The sequence below is a fragment of the Lotus japonicus genome, chromosome 2 (assembly GCF_012489685.1).
Source record: "Lotus japonicus ecotype B-129 chromosome 2, LjGifu_v1.2".
Classification (NCBI taxonomy): domain Eukaryota; kingdom Viridiplantae; phylum Streptophyta; class Magnoliopsida; order Fabales; family Fabaceae; genus Lotus; species Lotus japonicus.
Window position 1 is genome coordinate 94,095,555 of NC_080042.1, and position 21,912 is coordinate 94,117,466.

The following is a 21,912-nucleotide window of genomic DNA, read 5'->3' on the forward strand; positions in this document are numbered from 1 at the left end:
GCGCTCCAATTCCCGTTTGGTCAGTAGCGGTGGCGTGAGAGGAACGTAAGTTTAGCATGTGATTTGTGTGAATGTTACTTTTGCAATTTTGGTGTGCGTATTTGAAAGCTCTAATTAAGAATAATCATGGTTTAATATAGTAGTGATTTTTTTGAAAAGCCCAATATAGCATTTTCAAAAAAATAACCCAATATTAAAAAATAAATCCAGTGATACATTGTGTGCATATTTGGTTTGACGTTACTTACTCCTAATACAAATGTAACTTCACGTAACTTCATATAATTCAAAGCGTTAAAGAGAAGCATAATTATTGACTAGTCACACAGGGGCGGATCCAGACCTTGAATATCAGTGAGGCTAAACATAAAAGCAATGATAGACTAAAAGAAAAATATTATAGATAAAACCATGAGAGAAAGTTTCTCATGGAAATAGAAGAGTTTACATTATAGTCCAAGAGTTTACAATGAAAATCGTCTACTATCCATTATTTGAAAATGTGCTAAAATAACATCATTGTCAATTGTTCCAAGAACATCTCTTTCTATAAAAGTTACAAGACGATCATTTAACCATTGATCACCCATTTTGTTACATAACTGACTCTTCACAAACTTCATAGCTGAAAACACACGTTCCACACTTGCAGTAGCTACCGGCAAGACTAAAGCCAACTTCAGAAGGTTATAAACTATATCAAATGTGTTGCACCTTTTTGTTTCCACAAGTTTTGCACAAAGATCTTAAAGTCCTTTTAACTTTGCAAATTTTGGATCACTTCGAACATTTCTAACATAATTCTGAAGCTGATGTCGCACTACCACTTCCGGCACATCAACAAAATCATTGGATAAAGTTCAACCATCCTCAATAATTTTTTCACATCAAAAGCTTCAAAACATGATGAGGGATTCAAGCATGAAACACATTATAAAAGTTCAGTATTCTCTTCATCAAACCTAGCATTGAGCTCATGCAACTGCAAATCTAAAACACTAAATAAACAATCATGCTTATAATAATGCAAATTAGAAACACTAGAAGTGATAGGATGTCGTCTAGGTTTCTTCCCTTGCACAAACGGTGCATCCAAATCAGGCACATCAATATCATGCTTATTGCAAATTTTCATAACCTTAGATATAAGTTCTTCCCATCCATCATTCCTCATTTCTTGCAATTCTTCTTTGGTGGCTTGGACAAGTGATAAAGCATTCAAAAGATCTTGATCACGCTTTTGTAGTGCTTCACTTAAATCATTTGTAAATCCTAAAATCTCAACCATCATGTATAACATGAAAATAAAATCAAAGGATTGAAGTACTTCTAGCAGGGTGAGATTGAGAACAGAGAAGAAGCGTGCGTGTTTGAGAACTGGTGATAGAAAACAAATAATTTTTCTTTTTTTTTAACCATATAATTTAAAAAAAAAAAACAATAAAAACCGGTGTGGCCAATGCCACACCTGGCCCCTTAGTGGGTCCGCCCATGTAGTCACATCAATAAATTAAACTAATTTAAATAGTTATACTTTCATTTAACATATTTACTCCGTCGGGTTTTTTTAGTTTAACCACGAGTATCATTCTTGAGAGACAATCATGTTCGACTTAAGTGTGGGAATGACCAAAAGTTTTCCCAAAAGTGTGTCTCATAACAATTGAATTTTTGACCTCGGGAGTTCAAAGAATTGAGTTTTCGAGCGTTAAAGGTTTTAACATGTGTTCTTGTAATATTTGCTTTGTAGGCGTATTTTAATTCTAAAATTGTATTACATTAGGAAAAAAAGTTAAATGCTTAAGCTGATATGCATTTCAAAAAGCTTAGTTGAATTGTTTTGTAGCATATCTATTTATGCATAGCGTAATAGCTTATGACCTAAGTATGAACTCCTTTCAGCCTACTTTGATAAACTTCTACAATCATATTATTATGACTAAATGTCTGTATCTATATATGAGCTCTTTTGCACACATTAATAAACTTATTTAAAAAGTTCATTCAAAGAAGCTACAAAGAGGTTGTATAAGTGCTTATCATAATCGAATATGAAAAATTTATAAAACTTGTTTAAAAGAACTTATAGACAAGTCATGAACCATTTTTATAAATTTAAGCAAACACCTACATAATACCAAGTTGAAATGCCCAAAAATTTAACTTTGAGAACTAAAAACCACGCAATAGTTGTCAATCCTTGCTAGTTTCTTTTCACGTTGAAGCAATGGATTTTTTGCTTTTCATACGGCGCTTTGCAAACGTGCTTTGCTAATCAAACGTGCACACAAACGTACCTATCCTGCCAGATTCATAATTTCGTCCCCTACTTATAAATATGACCTAAACTGTGGGTTACATTGATGGAGACACTCCAACCTCATCTTAATCTACTACTCGTCACATTTTGATCATAATATATATAATCACTTCAGCTACCCAGCTCCCCCTCTAAAATATGTAAAGTAATCATGATAATACTAAAACTAAAGGAATATCAAACAAGAAACCCATCATTTTCCTGCAGCAATTGCCATTCCTCGTTTATCTAACAGCTCATTCAAGGTTTTGAAAAGGCTGGCTTGCGGAGGCCAGGTATCTGCAAAAAAAGTTTTATCAATAATTATATGAACCAAATGCTAAATAGTGTAATATTCAATTTCAATCTAAAATGGCTACTTAAATATACAGCATATGGTACAATATTTTTTTTCGGTGGCGCAATGAGTTTTGATTTTAATCCTATCTAAATTATTGAAGAAAGCAAGTAAATGAATTGCAAATTGAAACTTTATACTTTAAATGGGCAAGTGTAATTCTTTCTCAACATAGACCCCGTTTAGACCTGATGAGGCTGTTGAGAGATGTTGAGGGATGAGGCTGGGTAGTGGCTGATAGGATTTAGTCAGCACCGTGGTGGTGGAATAGCTCTTTTAGCTGAATTCTGGAGCATTTTATCAGAATCATGAATATAAGAAAATGAATGTCGAGAGTGATTCACAGGTTCCAATTTCATTGATCAATCAACCAACATTGAGCCCACAAGGTAGAAGAATCATACAGCGGAGAAGAAAAGATTGGGAGTTGAGGTTTATTCATACCCTCAAAGATTAGAAGGAAACCATTACACAGATTGGATGGCTCACTAGACAATAAATCGTGACACTGGACTACATGAATGGATCTCTCCTCCCAGAGATTATATCTTTGGTTTTATTTTCTGATGCTTCAGGGGCATATCTGCCCTATCAGACCTGAGGATACTATGTTTTAAGAAAAAGAAACTCTATTTTCCAGTAAGTTGAGGTTGATGCTCCCAATCGAAGTGCTTGTTTGCAATAGAAGGTTACAGACTTAAAAAGTATGGACAAACTACAAGTTAGGATACAACATAAGTATTTCCACAATATTCCCATTATGGTACAAATTTGCGAAACCGTTTCGTAATTGTGCAATAGTATTAGTATAATAGCATCTGCAGGACACTTGTAAACATCATCTATAAGAAATAAAAAAGATGCATACCTCGACTCCATGAGGCCCAATTCGGTTACGAGAAATGAAGTTGGTAATCAGAGTTGCAAATTCGTCAGGTACATCTTCCTACATATATTAGGCTACAAGCTGTTAGATTACAAATAAGAGAAGAAAACAACACAACAGCACAATGGATACAGCAAGAGATGTGACTAGTACAAACCTGGATAGCATGCCCAGTGTGTCTAACAACTATCATCTGAAACTTCCCTTGCATTTGACCGATTGTGAGAGACCTGTTAGAGAAACAGTGCCAAGAAAATGTGAATTCCACTTGAGCAATTCCATTTTCTCACAAACTTGAGAGAGAGAAACAGACTTACACAAAAACATTGCTATTTATACTGACATTATTATGTAAAAAGTTTATACAAGTATCTCAACCATATATTACCACCTTTATATCAATATTTATACAAATCATTATTATTCATCTAAAATGAATAAAGAAAGTTACGATCTACGTATTGGTGCATACATAAATGTGGCCTAAATTTAAATTTCAACAATAAAGGTCATATTTGAGAGTTTTATGCATCAATCTGTGCAGATTTGTCTTAAAAAACGAGAATTGGAGTCTTATGCAGAACAATAATGTGACTGAGAGAATTGGTTATAACAATTAAAAAAGTTGAGGAACTAAATTTGCTAAAAAAATTATTGAGGGACCAAAATCACACATAATCCATACTAAGGGGACCAAAAGCACAATTAAGCCAAAAAAAAAATTCAAGGAACCACAAAAAACAAAAATAATTCAAAGGAGGGTGACCTGTCCAATCTATCTGTCCCTGCTAATAACAACAGCTTTGGAACAGGGCTTGACAAAAACAAATCTGAGAGACCTTCATACCTGTAAAAAAAATATAACATGTTTAATGGGATTATAAAGATAATACAAAAGCTACTTTCTATTTGATGACAACTGTAGCCTAGTTCGACCTGTTTATAATCAAGTTATCATATTTTGCACAATAAGGAAGTATATCAACATATAATTTGTAACCCAAAAACAAGAAAAAAAAAATTGTGGGAAGTATTGTGCAGATGAAGACCATTTGCTAAAATCCATATACATGCAATATGAGGCTATTTGTTAAGGTCCCACATTGATAGAGATATGGCTAAATAAATCCTTATAAAAGATAGACCAATCCTCACCCCTGAACAAACTTTTGGGGTAGATCTATCCCGAATTCTAAGATGGTTTTAGAGTCTATCCTAGATCCGTTTATTGGGTCATCCATAAATGGACCACCTGCAAATGTCCTGCAAACTTCATGTTCCAAATGTCCAGCCCGGGCATCAGGGGTGTTAATTTCCCACATTGGTAGAGATATGGGCATATGGCTAAATAAGTCATTATAAATGATAGAGCAATCCTCCCCCCAAGCTAGCTTTTAGGGTAGAGTTATGGCTATCCCGAATTCTAACACTTAACCAAAAGTAATCCAAAGAACCCCACCATCAGTACAGATACAAGATCAAACAGCCCATCCAAGATTTATACACAGGTTTGCTACCTCTTACTTAGAACACGAAGAAAGTCATGTGTAGTATTTGTCAAATACTGAGTAGTAAGCATGAAAAATTAAGATAAAACATACCAGCCTTTCCAATACTGTTCACTCTTGTCCAGCTCAGTTCGGTAAACATAACTGCAGCATCATATAAAGACCATGCCAATCAACCATGAACAAAAAAACAAGTCTATGTATCCAGCTTGTTTAGATTGGGTAAAGAAACAAAAATATATTCTGGCTTATTCTACCCATTGTGTTACAGAAAGCTAGGTGAGAAGTACCAACCAGTTCTTTGAGTCATCGTATTTTAATGTGGCAGGGACTGATACACGAGCAGAATCAATATTTCTTAAAGTGCCACCCCTGACAGTCCATTCAATCTTTACAGAAGCAATTTCAAATTGAGTCAAAATTCACCAGTACATGAAACAACATTCAAGCACCACTTAAACCTAGACATTACTAATAGGTATTAACACTACATAATGTTGCCCTATTAACACAATCATATGGCATGCAATAATCGCCTCCTGCAAATTCTCAATTTAATATGTTCCCTCCAATGGCATTCCATTAGTATGTGAATTGAAGACGCTATAATCTACTAATGTCACCACAAAGTCATTTGACATGTACCAATGCTATAATGCATGCAACTAAACTCATGCTACAGTTTATAATAGCCTAAAGGCACTTATTCTTTGTCTCCTTTCTTCGAATTTAACACCTTCCCCCAAACAAGCAGTCTTGGTGCTCTTCCTGCCTCTAGGCATGAGGGCCCTCCAGCAGGCACCTTTTGCAGTGATCACCTTACCATGATGCTGGTAAACTAGTTCTCTTGGTTGAAAAGTTCACAGTTACAGAAAATTGGCCTCTTATATCATTGAAATTTATTAATTTAATGATTAGAACGTGTTTTTTAATATTTTTTGACAAAAAAATTAGAAGTTCTAAATATCAACTTCCAGGATACTTCTAAAACTGGAGCCAATGTTCAAGCAGTACATAATAAATTAGGGTGAAAAACAAAAAGAAATATTTAAAAAAAGTCTAACATAGTAACATGTGACAAAAAAGGTTAAGAAAATAAATATATCCAAATCCAAATGAGAAACAGTTGCGTCAATCAGAAAACAAATGACTTGAAACACAAACGAAAGAAGATATTGATACAAAACTTACAGCTTTTTCAATGCTTGAAAAATGTTGCATCCTACTTGATAGGATTTTCTGCATATGCATTAGGGAAGCTATTGCCGTTCCCTGAATTTTTTTATACAATCAACATTTCAATGACAATGATAAGTAAATAGGTGGCGGAAGCAGAAAAGAATGTTCACCATAGAAAGTCAGATATTAACCTCCACAACATCCACTACAACCAACCCAGCCAAGTTAGACAATGTTTTCTTTGCAGCAACATGTACAGCTATCGACCCTCCCATGCTTTGATGAAGAAGCAAATTTCGATCAACGATAGTTAACATTATTCACCAAAGATAAATATCATTTATAGAAAGGCGGAAATCTAGTCAAGTTCGGTTCACTAAACATTTCTATAGCAATAAAATTCATTGAAGAAAGAGATAGTAAAAAATAGGAGGCCTGTAGTGCAAATACAGAAATAAAACAAAAGACTACAAATATTTACAAGAGCAAATGCCAAGGTGAAATCAAAGCAGCCATGTCTTGCTATACAGAATATCCTTGACTAGAAACCAAGTTCAGCTATCACATACAATGAAAGAAAACATATGCACACCCATGCCTTACAGTATAACACCAGATGCACTGTGCTTGTGAAATTAAACACAATGCATAATGATGAAAAATGATAAATCTAGTCAGATGGAGTGAAGCTGTGGTGATAAGGAAGGTAAAAAAAATTAAGAAATAAAAAATTGGCCTTCAGTTAGTAGCTTCTTCATATCAGAAGAATATTAAGGTTTTCATCTTTTATCTACTTAGTTCATTCTATTGACTGCTTTTCAGTCCCCAAATGCCGTCATGCCGAGAAACAAATTATAATTCCTCCAGTTAAAGTTCACATGGCCAACTAAACAATAGTCATGAAATAAACAACAAACAACCTAGCATTGATGACATATGCCATTAAATACAACTCTACACCACACACAATTTAATTACAGAGACTTCGAAATTTCTCCCCCTTCAATTAAAGGAAAAGAAAAATCCAAACATTTTAAAGATTATCAACAAGGTTGAATCTTATTAATTTATGCCTATAAAATTGTTGTTATGTACAAAACCCCAGACCCAAAAGGCCATAAAATAACAAAAGTCAAGCATATTAAGCTACCTGTGACCAACAAGAATAATTGCTGGAGGAGAATCTCCATACAATTCCTTTATAACAGCCAATGCATCATTGCACATAGTCTGTACAAAAAGATGATCACCACTACAAGCATTAGAGCAGTATAACAAAAACTAGTAAGCTGAGCATAGTACACACATTTTCCCAAACAATGATGCTCAGTTTAGTTTATTTACTACTTTTTACCTCAATAGATAAGTCAAAATCATTATCTGTCAATGATTTCCCATGACCTCTCAAGTCCATCGCAACCACCCTAGCTTTCTCCTTTATTCGACTCGCTGACACAGCAAATGAAAGCCTGTAATGAAATAATATGAAGACTTTCATCAGACTGCAGACTTTGCAATAAGTCAATAACTATTGAAAATATATGTAAACTTCCATAAATATCTATATCTTATGGTGCAATAAGCAAGCTCAAAGTGTAACAATTGTATGTATATCTTCAGACAGTGTGTTGATAAATGAAGTCTTTCTCAATTCAAATGTCCAGATATCTTGAGGCTTTAGGCATAAAAGAAGGGGGGGATCTTTAGAAAGATATGAATACCGATTTATGTGCAGTAAATCTAGCACATCAACATAAAGTGTTATCCTCTTTTACTACCTAATCCCCAAAAGCTACTAAAAAGAAACTGCTCAAAACTCAAAAGATACACCAAAGATTTACCAAAACTTCCAAATAATATACTGCATATTGAAGTGGCAGCTGGGCAGTGCGAAACATAAATTGCACGAAGTGATCAAACTCGAAACACACTTTTTGCACGTACTGAAAAAAATTGCGGGACATTCATTAGTCCTCCACAACATTTGTTGCAGAAACACATTTCCCACCAATTTATTATCCACAGTACTGAGCTTTTCTCAAGTCACTCTTGGTTGTTAACTTGTTACCTTTCACATTTTTATGTCTATACATTAAAGCTAAACTATATGCAACCACTGATTACGCAACTTCCCCCCAACCGCTCAGCAAAGCCAAACACACTACCAACACATGCATCATGAACAAGTAATATCATGACGCATACTCGTTAGTACAAAGCTACATAGAAAATAACAGTACATGGATATAAACTGCAGCCTATTGAATGAGACATAGACACTTTATTCCTAGAGCAATGTGAGAACTGTGAACATTTAATTTGCATAGAGAAATAGGCATTTGAAGCAGGGTTGTTAATGTCGGGTGGCGTAGCGTAGCGGCAAGCCCAAAAAACGCAATTTCGAGCGCTATTGCGGCGCTATAGCGGCAAATAGCGGACAATTTTGAATAGTGGAGTAGTGGTGAACCTCAGGGTGCTACGCTATTAATAACCCTGATTTGAAGTAACATCAGCAATGAAAATAAGGTAAATAGCCAAAATGAACAAAACCAACTGCCTATGTTTCAAACAGCATTTCATGGACAAACAAATCAATCAAAGAGTAAGAAATGCAGTAGCAGGGACAGTTAAGCATACCCAGAATAACCACCACCGTGTAAACAGAATACAACGGGACCTTCAGTTCCTGCCATGTAAACATGAAAAACCTGAACAGATAGGGGAAAACATTTGATCAGAAGAAGATTTCACGCAAATAGCAGGATGTTGATGAATTTGCGGACTAACATCATTGGTTTGTGGAATGGCAACATCGTCTTCTTTGTCGAAGTAAGTGGACCAATCTAACGGTGCGTATTTTTCAGAAGAGCTCCTACAATATTGAACGAAATGAGAAAAGCGAAAACGTGTAAAGAAGAAGAATAAGAGGATCAGAAGAAGGTTACGTAGTTGCGGGGCGATGAGGAACGGAATCGAAAGCAGAAGAAGGAGATTGAGGTTGAAGTGGTGGAAGATCATCTTCAGGAAGCGAAGCCATGTGAGAGGAATCCGTAGAGCTTTCTCGATCTCGAACCAGGACACTTTCCTGCTATTGCGTCTGATTTTGCACAGACAACACAAATGGAAATCTGACTGTGTAGGAGAAAAACCGATTTAAAAAACTAATGTCAAATTAACGTAAAGAGAATCAAGTGTGTTTTTTTCTTTGCACAAAAAGAGAATGGAGTGTTGTGAAATAATGAAAGTATAATTTTAATATCAAAATTGAGTAAAATAACCATAATCATATTTTTTTTTATCGGCAATAATGATTAATCTCATCAAATTTATCAAGTTTAACAATTAAAAATCATATTAGCACGAGTGTTTATATAAAACTTCAAATGACTAGTCATGAAAATATGTTTCAATATGCTTTATCTCATTAGCACAAATGATTAAGAGATAAGATAAACAACCGTCACAACTATTATTTTCACACATACTCTATTACTCCTTACTCTAGCTTATCCAAGCTAGGTCATTCAACTTTGACCATCATTCAATTTTGAAGTTGGAATAGGTTGAATCTCATCTAGTTTTTTTTCTTCTAATGATATTAATTAGATTACTCTAGCTTAAAAAGAACATTACACTTGCACAATACATTAATACTTATTCGGTAACTCATTTTAGAACAAGTGAACAACCAGTGTGTCAATCAGTAGGTGAGGTATTGATTCGTCTAAGATCAGTTTTTGCATGTCAACATTAAGCACCGTGTATTTTAACATGCACGTGGGTATATTCGTTTTTCCGTCATGTTTACTTGAACGCCCACGAAAGTCGTAAGCCTCTTTCGCATAGGATATTTTGGGATGCATAGTTCCGATTTCTAAAGGCACCAAATGTGATTTAAGTGAAGCGCCCAAACATACACTAACTTGACAGTTGCAAAGCCATCCAAGGTATTATTATCAAATATGAAATAACATACGTTGGTTAATTACTATAGTTGATGGAATCAACATATACCATCATGCGCGCCCTCCCGATATTTGAGGGACCCATTCGATAAACTTTAATATGGAGCCAAGAATCACACTCGTAATGACGTTGCCATATAAAACAAAAGTTGGTTAATTACTATAGTTAATAACATATACCACTATGCGCGCCTCCTGATATTCGAGGGACTCATTCGATAAACTTGAATATGGAGTCAAGAATCACACTCGTTATGACGTCGCCATATAAAACAAAAGTTTGTTACTTGCTATAGTTATTGCAATCAACATATACCACTATGCGCGCCCTCCCGAGATTTGAGGGACCCATTCGATAAACCTAAATCTGGAGCCAATAATCACACTCGTAACGATGTCTCCATATAAAACAAACGTTGGTTACTTACTATAGTTAATGTAATCAACATATACCACTATGCGCGTCCTCTCGATATTGGAGGGACCTATTCGATAAACTTGAATCTGGAGCCCAAAACCACACTCGTAATGACGTTGCCATATGAAACAGACGTTGGTTAATTACTATAGTTAATGCAATCAACATATACCACAATGCGCGTCCTCCTGAGATTTGAGAGACCATTCGATAAACCTGAATCTGGAACCAAGAATCATACTCATAATAACATCGCCATATAAACCAATGAAAATACAAAAACAATCAATATAACTTATAGCGAGACGCCGTAGCATATGCAACGAGCGAGAAACCATCTAGTGTCAGGAGGCCAAAGGTTAACCCTAATTCCACTTGTTGATAAAGGTCACAACCAAATGCAATGCAATACTTTGCTATAAAAGTCTCAATCAACATTGGCTGACCTAGTTCCATTTGTGAACAACTACTAACATAAGTATATTAACATAGTGTCATCTATATTTCAAAAAAAAAACATAGTGTCATCTATAACAAGGATCATGTGTCATCTTATAATTGTACAACTTAATTTTTATCTTTTTTTTTGAACGTCACTTAAATTCTATCAATGTGAAAGAATGTGTAAAATGTAATTTCGTGATTGTATTCAGTGGACCCCATTGTTGTGTAGGCTCAAAGCCCACTATAAAAGGTTGACATGCACAGGGACAAATGTTTGTAACCCTAAAATCTGAACCAGTGAGTGACACAAGAAAATATCTATCCATTTCTCTCTTTCGATCGAACCGCATCTCATTTCTACTCAACAATGGCGGAGGAAGCAGTTGTGGCACCCGCTGTTAGCCCTGTTCCCTCAGATGGCAAGCGCAAGTTCGAAGATCTGCACCAAGAACCAACCGAACAACTTCCTCTCGAATCCAACCCCAACGCCGGCGAGGTTGAGAACACCGACGATGCTGCAGTTTCCGACGAGGGTGAGACCAAGCGTCCCCGCCTCGACGACAACGGCGATGGCATAGGTACTCCAATTCATCTTCCAACTCTAGCATTCTTGCTACCAATGCTCGTAACAAGCCCATTTTTCCATCCACGAGCTTCTATTGCTAAAATAATCCATTAGGGTTTTGGTAAAAAAATTTGGAGTATAATTTTTGCTGTTGAGTTCATCGTTTCTGCTCTAGATAAACATTATCACGTTGGATTATCAGTTTTATTCTGCTCTTGTTGTACTTGTTACCGCTAAATGTGCTTGTAGAAAATGCTTTGTGGAAATCTGTCTTATTAGGGCTTTGTTTCGGTTTCTGCAGCTAATGCGAATGGGCATCAAGATAAGCAGGTTGCTGAAACAGAGGAAGAAGCCACCACTTTGGAGGATGTTGCTATCGAGGATGGTCAAACTACGACCAAAGACGATTCGGAGCCGGCTGGTAATGAACAAACTGCTGATGAACAAACTTCTAATGAAATCGGCGAGCAAGCTGATGGCGATGAGGGAAAAGAGATTCCCGTTGAGGACTCTGGACTGGAGAATGCTGAGGAGCCAGCTAAAGAAGCTCCCCAGCAGCTGTCTGAAGAAACTCCCCAACAGCCATCGAAGGAGCCAACTGAGCTAGATTCTTCTTCTGGAGATAAGCAATCCGATTCCGCTGACCCTACTTCGCATGACGCAGAGTTGCCCAACAATAAGGTTTTGATTATAAAGCTCAGTTTGTAAATGTTTTATTTCTTGAATAACATCTTAGATATCTGGCTATAAAAACAGAATATTTGTTCTTACACACTTGTATTCGCACTAAAATATTATCTGACTTTTCTTTTTATTCTTTTTTTTACTTGCTTTCAGCAGGATGCTTCTTCTGGACAAGAGCAACCTACATATGGGCCTGATGTTACCTCACGGAAGATCGAAGTTCCTAACAATAAGGTAATTTCCTTCACTTGTATGCATATTATTGGGCTCCATTGTTTACATTGCTAGCTTTAGATTTTGTGTGTATGACACTGACTGGGAGAAGTCTGAGCTAGGATAGTCATGTTTGCCTGAGTTTGAGTTTTTCTTTTAATTCATTAATTGCTAATGGGCAAAATTGTGAGGGACCATAGCAGTGTTATTAAATAGCTGTTATATCGCCGCTATAGCATAGCGGAAATCCGCTGCGTCGACGCAGCGACGTGACTCACAATAGCGCTGCGATGGGCAAAGCGGAAATATCAGGTGGGAGTTATTTTCACACGTGATTTGAGGGATTTTTCTAAAATGGCACCGCTTGGGGAACGTAACTGCCAACGACTGATTTAATTGGACCCCAATTAGTGGAATAAAAGTTTTAATAGGGTAGTATTGCACGCATCTGTTGAGTCGAAGAACACCTCAACCTTTCCAGTTCTCCCTTCTCTCTTCCTCCTTCTACATCGAGCTTCTGGCCCTCATCTCTGGCGACCCCAAAAGCTTCTCCGACGACTTTTCCGGTTGTTTCTGGCCCACTTCTCTTCACGCTGCCATGCTCTGGTTTTTGCTTATTTTTAAATTTCTTCTTCTTCCATTATGTACTCTTCTCTTTGCTGTTTTAGACTCTGTTCTTTTTTTTCACTCTATTTTCTTTCCTTTTCTTTTTTCCTTCCTTCTTTCTTCAAATTTTCAGACTCTGTTTTCTTTCTTTTTCTTTTTTCATTTGTTCGTTACTCACATTTTGAGAATTCAGAATATGTTTTTTTTGGGGCAAACAGCTTGTGACAAGTTTTTTCTATAATTCTTGACTTATTTTAACCGCTGTGGTTTCCGCTATTTTCCCTCGACGTGATCCGCTATATGAAATAGCAGATTTTTGGTTTCCGGCGATTTTCTGCGATCCGCGATTAACAACACTGACTCTAATGCCTTGGAAAGTGAAAAAAAATTCAATATCAAGAATGTATCTGCCATAAAATTTGACTTTTGTTTTATTAACTTGGAAATCTTGTGATATGGTTTACAAATACGTATTGTGATAAGGTTTTTGAGAAGCAAATACTGTGTCATGCCTTTAATATGGGCATTCAAAGATATGTAGGTTAGTGTTCCAACTAGTGTAATAGTACAAGGTTGGGATGCTAAAGACTTCAATATAATCATATGACTACATTAAGGGTTTTTAAATTTGGTATTGGATGTGTGATTATATAACACACCTCAGAGTTAGTTCCATTGTGCATGATTTTGTTTACAGATATGCAATATTCATAGCTGGAGAGTCGAGTGAAGAAGCTAAAGTCGTGGAAACAAGCTTTGAAAATAATGACTTACTTTTTAGTAGAAGTAATATAAAGTATATGTGAAGTAGTTTAGCACAGTGTTATGAAATAGCGGTTATAACGTAGCGGAAATTAGGGCCGGCGCAATGCAACGTCGCGGCCACCGCGATAAACGCAATCGCGGCCACAAACGCCATAGCGGCGATGGACATGGAAGCGGAAATCGCGGATTTCCTGGGAAACCTGAACGTTTTTTTAGGAAATTGATTGATTATTGGGCTGCTGATTCCAGCATTGCATTAGGAAATTGCTTGATTAGTGGGCTGCCGACCCCAGCAGTAATTCCCATTATTTTTTTTGCCTTTATCAAGACTTCTTCACCCTGGATGGAATCTTCATTCTCCAGTTATGCTCTTCTGAATTCTCCTTCTCCCTTCCTCATTCAACAAACCCTTCTTCTCGTTCTCCTTCTCAGACAACAGCACACCTTCTCAAGCGAATTTCTTTTGTGTTTTTATTTTCACTGTGTTGAGTTTACAATGACTGGTTATTTTGAACTGCCTTGGGATATTTTAATATTTTAATATTTTTATGTTATGAATGGATATTTCATGCATTTTCATTACATGTCTTGTTTTTATTTTTATGTAGCAGTTTTTTATTTGAAACACTAGCTTGTGACAAGCTGTTTTTTATATAAAGTTTTACTTATTTTAACCGCTATGCGGTTTCCTCTATTTGCCCCCGACGCTATCCGCTATATGACAGTCGATTTTGGCCTCACCGCGATTTGCCGCGATCGCTGAATTATTACACTGGTTTAGCATGAGGTGCACATATTTTAGCTAAGAGATAAAAGTTGAATACCAATACATTTCTCAAGCCACATGTTTTGGTATATTCGATTTCAGGTTGGCTGGATAAAATTTGGGTGTTATTTTTTTTTGTTTTTACATATAGGACAACTCAAGTTTAAAAGAAAAATTTATTGACATGTGATGTTGTAAGAGATTGAATGCATGCTACTTATTTGCAGGTTGGAGTGCTTATTGGCAAGGCTGGAGATACTATTCGTTACCTACAGTTGAACTCAGGTGCAAAGATTCAGATAACAAGGGATGTTGATGCTGATCCTCACTCTGCAACAAGGCCTGTTGAACTAATAGGAACTTTGGAAAGTATAGAAAAGGCAGAAAAGCTAATGAGTGCTGTGATTGCTGAGGTTGGATACCATATCAAATCTTTATGTTGGTCTGTTTCTCTTTTCTCTTGCTACTATTCTATAACTTTTTGTTGTGTCCTTTTGAAATTCTACAGGCTGATGCCGGAGGTTCTCCTGCTCTTGTAGCTCGAGGCCTCTCTCCTGCTCAAGCTGTGGTGGGATCTGAACAAATTCAGTTACAAGTTCCAAATGAAAAGGTGATAGAATCTCTATTATGTCTTACTTGTTAGAAGGATGTCATTCGCGTTTCATGTTAATATATGTATCCTTGAGTCACATAAGTTTCTTTTATACAGGTGGGATTAATCATAGGGAGAGGTGGAGAAACGATTAAAAGCCTACAGACCAAATCTGGGGCACGGATCCAGGTAGTTGTTATCGTGTGCCTTTAAGTTTTTTTTACTAAACCCATGTGATACGGTTGGTAACTAAGTTGGAGCTGGATTTATCTGCCAATAGATCCCAAAAAATGATTCCTTGAATATTTTATATCATAGAAAGTAGTGATGTCATAGAATTATTTCCATACCAATGCCTGTAAAATAGTAGGTTTTGAAACATGAGAGGGAGAAGTTGGTTGATGGTAGTTGGGTCATGGGTGACATTCTCCTAGACTTGCTCACAAGCATATTGTGCCATTCCAGATTTAGTTCAAGGATTCTGATTATGTTCCTTTCAACTGTTTTAGTTAATACCTCAACATCTTCCAGAAGGGGATGATTCTAAAGAAAGGACTGTCCAAGTCACTGGTGATAAGAGGCAAATTGAAGTTGCTCAAGAAATGATAAAGGAAGTCATGAGTCAGGTTTGTTTGACTATACATTTCTTATGCTGTGAATATCAAATTTATAAGTTCAGATGTTACTAGTGCTTATTTCTCTTTTACTGGAGTTTTTATATTAATGCGGGTGACTTTGCATTCTCTGCTCTATTAATATCTTTTTTTATGTTATTTTTTTCATTATTTTATGTAAGATATGACGTATAATTTAGCCAATTGTCAATTTTGTCTGCTAAACTACGACTTGAAGTAGCCTTGATTTTCTTGTATTTTGGCATCTGGAGCCATATCTGTCCAATGTCTGTTTCTTTTCTTTGAATGGGAAGCTGAGATTTATATTTCATGTTCACTGTGGAGTGACTGGGTAATGCTGCTTCACATTGCTTGCACAGTATCGTTCTTGATTATGACTTAATGGTATTTATAAGATTCTATTAGTTGTTTTATGTGGAAGTCTGCCTTGTTTTGCACCTGCTTGAAGTTGAATGCATGTAACAATGTATCTCTTGTTCAGAATTGGTATTGGTGACTGGGATTGAAACTTAAATGACGATGTCTATCTATTGCTTGATGTGGAATATTCATGAAACTAAATACTGAAGAATGCTAGCTTGTATATAGTGATCTAGACACTTTTCATGTTTGAAATAGGGGTCTGTACTGAAACCTCATGTTTTTAAGTTCGTTCTATGCTTCTATTTGGGTTTAGTGCTGCTCTATGGTTGCATTTGTGAAAGCAATACAAAACATGATTATGTGCAAGGAAGTGTCCATGTATTCGATGCCTATTTGAACCTTTTTTGGAAGTATTGTATCAATTGCTGCCATGCAAGTGAGATAGGTCTCCTGAAACAGTGTTCAGAGTTTGGAAATTGAACAATAATCCATGCCAAGGTCAATTAAAACTTCTAGGAAGATCGTATATGTAAACCAAGATCTGAGTTGCAATGATTTATTTATCTTGAAGGTGCCAATTTCGAATTGGTTGGCTTTAAAAATGCAGATTTGGCTATTGCCTTTTCCATGGGGTCAGCATTGCTTTCTTGATGTAGCATAGACAACATATTCCCTTTCATCCACTGAAGAGAGGTGGCAGACATAAAACCTCGGATTGCAGGATGTTTAATGGTTGGTAAGATTGCTTCAAGACTTAAAAATCATGATTAGTAAGACTATATTGTGCTGGCCTTGGGGGCTCAAATAGAGCTCCTGTGTGATTTGCATGAGACCTATTGGAAGGAAAGAATCATACCTGGTGAAGTCATAAGCCTAATGATATTTTTACTGTGTTAGAGTTGCATTCCTTTGTGTCTGTCAAGTTCTGTACTGAGAAACATTATAAAAAGAAATGCATGTCATTTGCTGCATTGAGGTCGGAGAAAATGCAATTTCATTGTCCACATGTTCATTGACCAGTCCAAATATATTGTGCTCATTTACTTGCTTTATAACATTTCTGACCTCACGATCCTCTGGTTCAAAGGACTAGCATATTAGATGAATATGAAGCTGGTGTTGTAAGTACAAAAGATTGAAGCGACCTAGTTGACCATGTTGGTTAATTAAAAGATGAATTTTGAATACCCAACTTTGCTTTTGCGGATCTTTGTAATGGTTGAAGGTATCAGTTAATGTCTGTTCTTTTTCCCTTTTGGAGTTTCTTTACTTTACCTGTAATGACTGGTTAGTGATGATTATAGGAAAATTTGTCATATTGAATGATCTATTGTTAAGGCCTTTTATATCAACCTGGTTTTCACTTTATTATGTTTCAATATATTTCACACAACATTTTAGTAAATTGTTAAGTAGCACAATATATCAATACATAATCTCTTGCAAGATTGGCTAGCTATGGCTAGTTTTTGTTGGTTTCATGGATAGAAATTTAGCTTATAGTGCATTTTGAGTTTTCCTTTGGCGTTGTCAGGCCTCTTTCTTTTCCCCTCCCTTATTTGCTGAGGTGAGATCTTTTTTCTCCTGATAACATCAAACATATGACTTGATCTTTTTTGCATAGCATTTACTTGATCATTTACTGTGGTTGAGCTCGAGATATATGATGTTATTGATATTGCATTATTTTGAGTTCTGATAGCCTGCTGCTCTTTTGTTTTTACTTCACATTCAGTTTCAGCTCTATCCATTCGAAAAAGTTATGATGACTTGGTCTATATGCCACATTGGTTGCTATGATAATGCAATTGTTAATGTGATCCTTTTTATTTCATGCTGAGAAAATTATTTTAATTTTACTCTACTTTTTTGGCTGGAGCATGGCTTTTAACCAAATTTTACTAACTGCGGCAATTAAATAGGTATTCAAAATGATTAAGAATATATGCTTGACTTGGCTCTCTGAAATTTATTTGTACAATTCTTTATTGAAGTTAAGGATAGCAGCTGCATCTTTGCTATTGACTGATATTTTTTTTTGTTACAAGTCCCAAAATTCTAATAATTCTCATCAATATTTTTTCCCTGTTTGTTTGTTTCTGTTGCATGCTGTGCTTGAATAGCCTGTCAGGCCATCCACTGGAGGTTATGGTCAGCAGGCCTACCGCCCACCTCGTGGATCTGGTGGTCCACCCCAATGGGGTCAGCGAGGTTCTTATGGTCAACTGGCAACTTATGATTATCAGCACCGTGGGCCATATCCTTCTCATAATCAACCTTATGCACATTCACCATATGGAAGTTATCCTCAACATATGGCTCCAAGAAGCAGCTATGGTTCTGGTTGGGAGCAAAGACCTCACCACAGTTTGCAGGGGCCACCCTCACACGGTGGCGGTTACGATTACTATGGAGGGCAAGGGGGTCATCTATCCGATGCTCCTCCATCCACCCAGCTTCCCAGTTCAGTCCCCCCACATGGCACTGGTCCTTCCCCAGCTCAGGTGAATTACAATTATGGACAGCCACAAGGTCAGGAATATGGTCATCAGGCACCTTATGCTCAGGCAGGACATCCTCCACAAGGTTATGCACAAGGATATGGTGAATCGAAGTATGAAAATCATCCCCCTACTCAACATCCCTATGGTGGACATATAAATCCTCAGCCGTCCTACCCTCAGGCCGGTCCTAATTATGCTGCACCGCAGCAGTATGGCAAGCCGCCAGTATATGGCCAGCCATCACATGGACAGGCTCCACAATCTTATGGTCACCCTAGAGCTACTCAACCAGGGGATATACCATATCAAGGTTCTACTCCTGCCCAGTCTTACGGTACGAGCATGCCAATGCAACAACCATATCCATATGCATCCTCTGCGCCGACACAAGCAGCATATCCTACTTATGGGTCAGCACCAGCTGCAGATGGTTACAATCACCCGCCCGCTGCATCTGGACCGGTCTATGCCCAGCCTGGTGGACAACCTACTTATAGCCAGCCAAGCGCCCAGCCTGCAGCTAGTTATGCTCAAGGTTATGGATCATACCCATCTCAGCAAACTTACCCTGAGCAGTCAGCTCCTAACAATGCAGTTTATGGCTACCAAGCGCCCCAAGATCCTAGTTACGGCAGTGCTGCTGCTCCAGCATATAGTGCAGCACAAAGTGGGCAGCCAGGTTATGCTCAACCCACACCAACTCAAACTGGTTATGAACAATCAGCAGGCTATGCAGCTGTACCTGCAGCAAGTGCTCCAGCTGCTGCTTATCCCCAATATGACACTGCCCAAGTTTATGGTGCTCCACGATGATCTTTATGAGAACCAAATCACAGTTCTAGCATGTTCTAGTTTGATGGCATTTTTCAGCGTAACCTGCTATTAATTTTCTTGTAATCTGTACTGCTTCGTATTGACCATGTACTGATTTGTTTTCCAGTGCACTGAGATTATGATATCTAGGAAATCAAAGGCGGCTTTGGCTTTATTTTAGCAAAGGCTTTCAGAATAAAAATGATCGAGAAAGAGAATTTACTTCCTCACATCTTATTATGCTGTGAATTGACTATAAACATGAGTTAAGAGTTATGTCGGTCAGTATAATAAGATATGCGATAGCTAATTCATGGCTCATGCTTATAGTCCATTCACAGCACAATAAGACATGGGAAAGTAAATTCAGTGCTTTACGCCTAACATGTTCCACTATAATTATAACTCGTCTGCTATATCAATGATATTTACTATAATAGCACATGTTAGCTTGCGGAAAGTGTTTTTAATTTTAAAAGTAAGCTTGATTCAAAGAAAATTTCGGCTAGTTATTAACATGCATTCTCTCCATTCAAAGTGAGCAGGATACAATTATTGGTTCAATAGGTTCAATTTTTTTTGTAAATGGACATTTTAATCCCTGAAAATGCAGTTTTTTTTTGGTTAACTGAAAATGCAGTTAATCACATCTTTGAAGACCAAATTAACGATTGGGTCGTCCAAAATCACCGAGTTGCAAGCATGATGGCTCACAAGTAAAATTTACAATCAAGTACATATATTTGTTCATCCTCCTAATATATCATAAAATTTAATTGCATGAACAAATTATCATAGAAACCAAGTATCATACAATACAGTGATACACACTTGTTTTTGTATGCAGCAATTCATTGGCTTCTTTTTGAATGCAAGGAGAGGCAGACAATTGACCTTAATAAACAAGAAGCTTCTTGTTCTTAAAAATTAAAATACATAGTCAAACGTGAGTCCACGGTTTGCGACTCTTATTTTTTCTTTCCTATATAGCAAAAAAGACAAGCATCTCAATGTTGAATGAATTTCTAAATGAAAACCGTTTTTAACCCTTAGAAGGTTCATCATCCTAATTGAATTTAGACAAATCAACTTGCAATGAAGATAACCCAGTGGTACCAGGATTCTTCAGCTGATCAAGCTGCCTTGTACCACGGCGAAGCAAGTACTCTATGTAGAGAAAATTCTTCCTATCCACTTCCTTGGAATTGCGGCGAAACTCTTGCGATACTATGGACTCCATGTTGCGGCGTTCCTCTTCAGATTTAGAGCGCGCTGCACGCAGAAACCCTCTGTATAAGCTGAGCACTTGCTTCTGCATCCCAGATAGCCTTTGGACTCCCATTTCATTATGTTCTTCGTGCCCAGCGATTCAGTTCACAACTTCTTCAGAGTAAGTTCTGCAAATTCTAACATTAATTAATTAAAATGCCAATGTTTAACAACATGAGCATTAAAATCATATGAAATTAACGAATGAAGTTGTAAGAGGCATTTTAACAAACACTTTGTAGACAACATATATTTCCTGAAATTGATAGTGGGTAGTGTATTGTTACCTCGAAGGGACGAAGCAATCGGAACCGCTCCGGGTTGAAGTTGAGGCGGTGGCGATGGAACTTGTGTTTTGCCCACGAATGGAACAACTGAAAAGCGAGATCTGGAATGCGTTCAATGAAAAGTGGCGTTTGTTTATTCTTGAGAATCACTTTTTAGTTTTTGCGGATGTCTGGTTCTAATTTCTAAAACGTGTTTGGTTTGGTTGACATTTTTTTTTTGAAAGTTTGGTTGACATTATTATTAAAACAAAAATTCAATAATAATTTCACATATATATATATATATTTTAATAAGTTTTATCTTTTTTATCACATTATAATTGTAAAGTAAAACTAAAATAGAAAAATATGATTGGACGTATGTTTATATACACTGTCAATTATACTACTTGAATTCTTTTTTTATGCTTCAGAAAACATACTAACCTGAATTCTTAATGTAATTAAAATATTAAAAACATGGGTATATTATTGAGCGTGAATTACATTAAAGTACATGGGTATATTAGAAAAGGACAAATATACCCATGTTTAAAAAGGATAAGCACAACATACACTTAGCTAATAATTTGCTTGAGTTCCACTGAATTAGTCGGTATGTATCGGAAGATTAAATTTGGAGTAAAATATGGTCACCCCCCTCAAGGTTTGCAAGAATGACACTCCACCCCATTCTTTTTAAAAATTTACACTCTACCCCATTTTATATAAAGGCAAAATTTAGTGACGAAAACAAATTCGTCACTAATAAAAAATAATTACTAATTAGTTAAAATTTAAATAAATTTAATGC

General features: G+C 36.6%; 3 protein-coding genes across 5 annotated transcripts; 1 reads left to right on the top strand and 2 right to left on the bottom strand.

The window, feature by feature from the left end:
- Window positions 1–2,132: 2,132 nt before the first annotated feature.
- Window positions 2,133–9,392, bottom strand: LOC130741296 (uncharacterized). The gene is made up of 13 exons (XM_057594146.1): window positions 9,176–9,392; window positions 9,018–9,102; window positions 8,868–8,938; window positions 7,585–7,699; window positions 7,381–7,460; window positions 6,422–6,506; window positions 6,243–6,323; window positions 5,346–5,440; window positions 5,145–5,195; window positions 4,310–4,390; window positions 3,701–3,773; window positions 3,526–3,603; window positions 2,133–2,599 (listed from the first exon to the last, which is right to left on the bottom strand). The coding sequence occupies exons 1-13, from the start codon at window positions 9,265–9,267 to the stop codon at window positions 2,561–2,563; spliced, it is 1,026 nt and encodes a 341-aa protein (XP_057450129.1). The 5' UTR covers window positions 9,268–9,392; the 3' UTR covers window positions 2,133–2,560.
- A 1,941-nt stretch (window positions 9,393–11,333) lies between these two features.
- LOC130741297 (uncharacterized) lies at window positions 11,334–19,748 on the top strand. Of its 3 annotated transcripts, none has more exons than XM_057594149.1 (8): window positions 11,334–11,635; window positions 11,924–12,303; window positions 12,463–12,540; window positions 14,884–15,069; window positions 15,165–15,266; window positions 15,366–15,440; window positions 15,758–15,874; window positions 18,370–19,748. In XM_057594149.1, the coding sequence occupies exons 1-8, from the start codon at window positions 11,425–11,427 to the stop codon at window positions 19,561–19,563; spliced, it is 2,343 nt and encodes a 780-aa protein (XP_057450132.1). In that variant the 5' UTR covers window positions 11,334–11,424; the 3' UTR covers window positions 19,564–19,748. The 3 variants fall into 3 exon arrangements, with proteins under 3 accessions (XP_057450132.1, XP_057450130.1, XP_057450131.1); XM_057594147.1 differs by having other exon boundaries at window positions 11,340–11,635; window positions 12,460–12,540; XM_057594148.1 differs by having other exon boundaries at window positions 11,340–11,635; window positions 12,460–12,540; window positions 15,366–15,437.
- A 604-nt stretch (window positions 19,749–20,352) lies between these two features.
- On the bottom strand, window positions 20,353–21,320 carry LOC130741298 (succinate dehydrogenase assembly factor 1, mitochondrial). Its single transcript, XM_057594150.1, has 2 exons — window positions 21,120–21,320; window positions 20,353–20,960 (listed from the first exon to the last, which is right to left on the bottom strand). Exon 2 carries the CDS (start codon window positions 20,903–20,905, stop codon window positions 20,630–20,632), a length of 276 nt encoding a protein of 91 aa, XP_057450133.1. The 5' UTR covers window positions 20,906–20,960; window positions 21,120–21,320; the 3' UTR covers window positions 20,353–20,629.
- Between the last annotated feature and the right edge of the window lie 592 nt (window positions 21,321–21,912).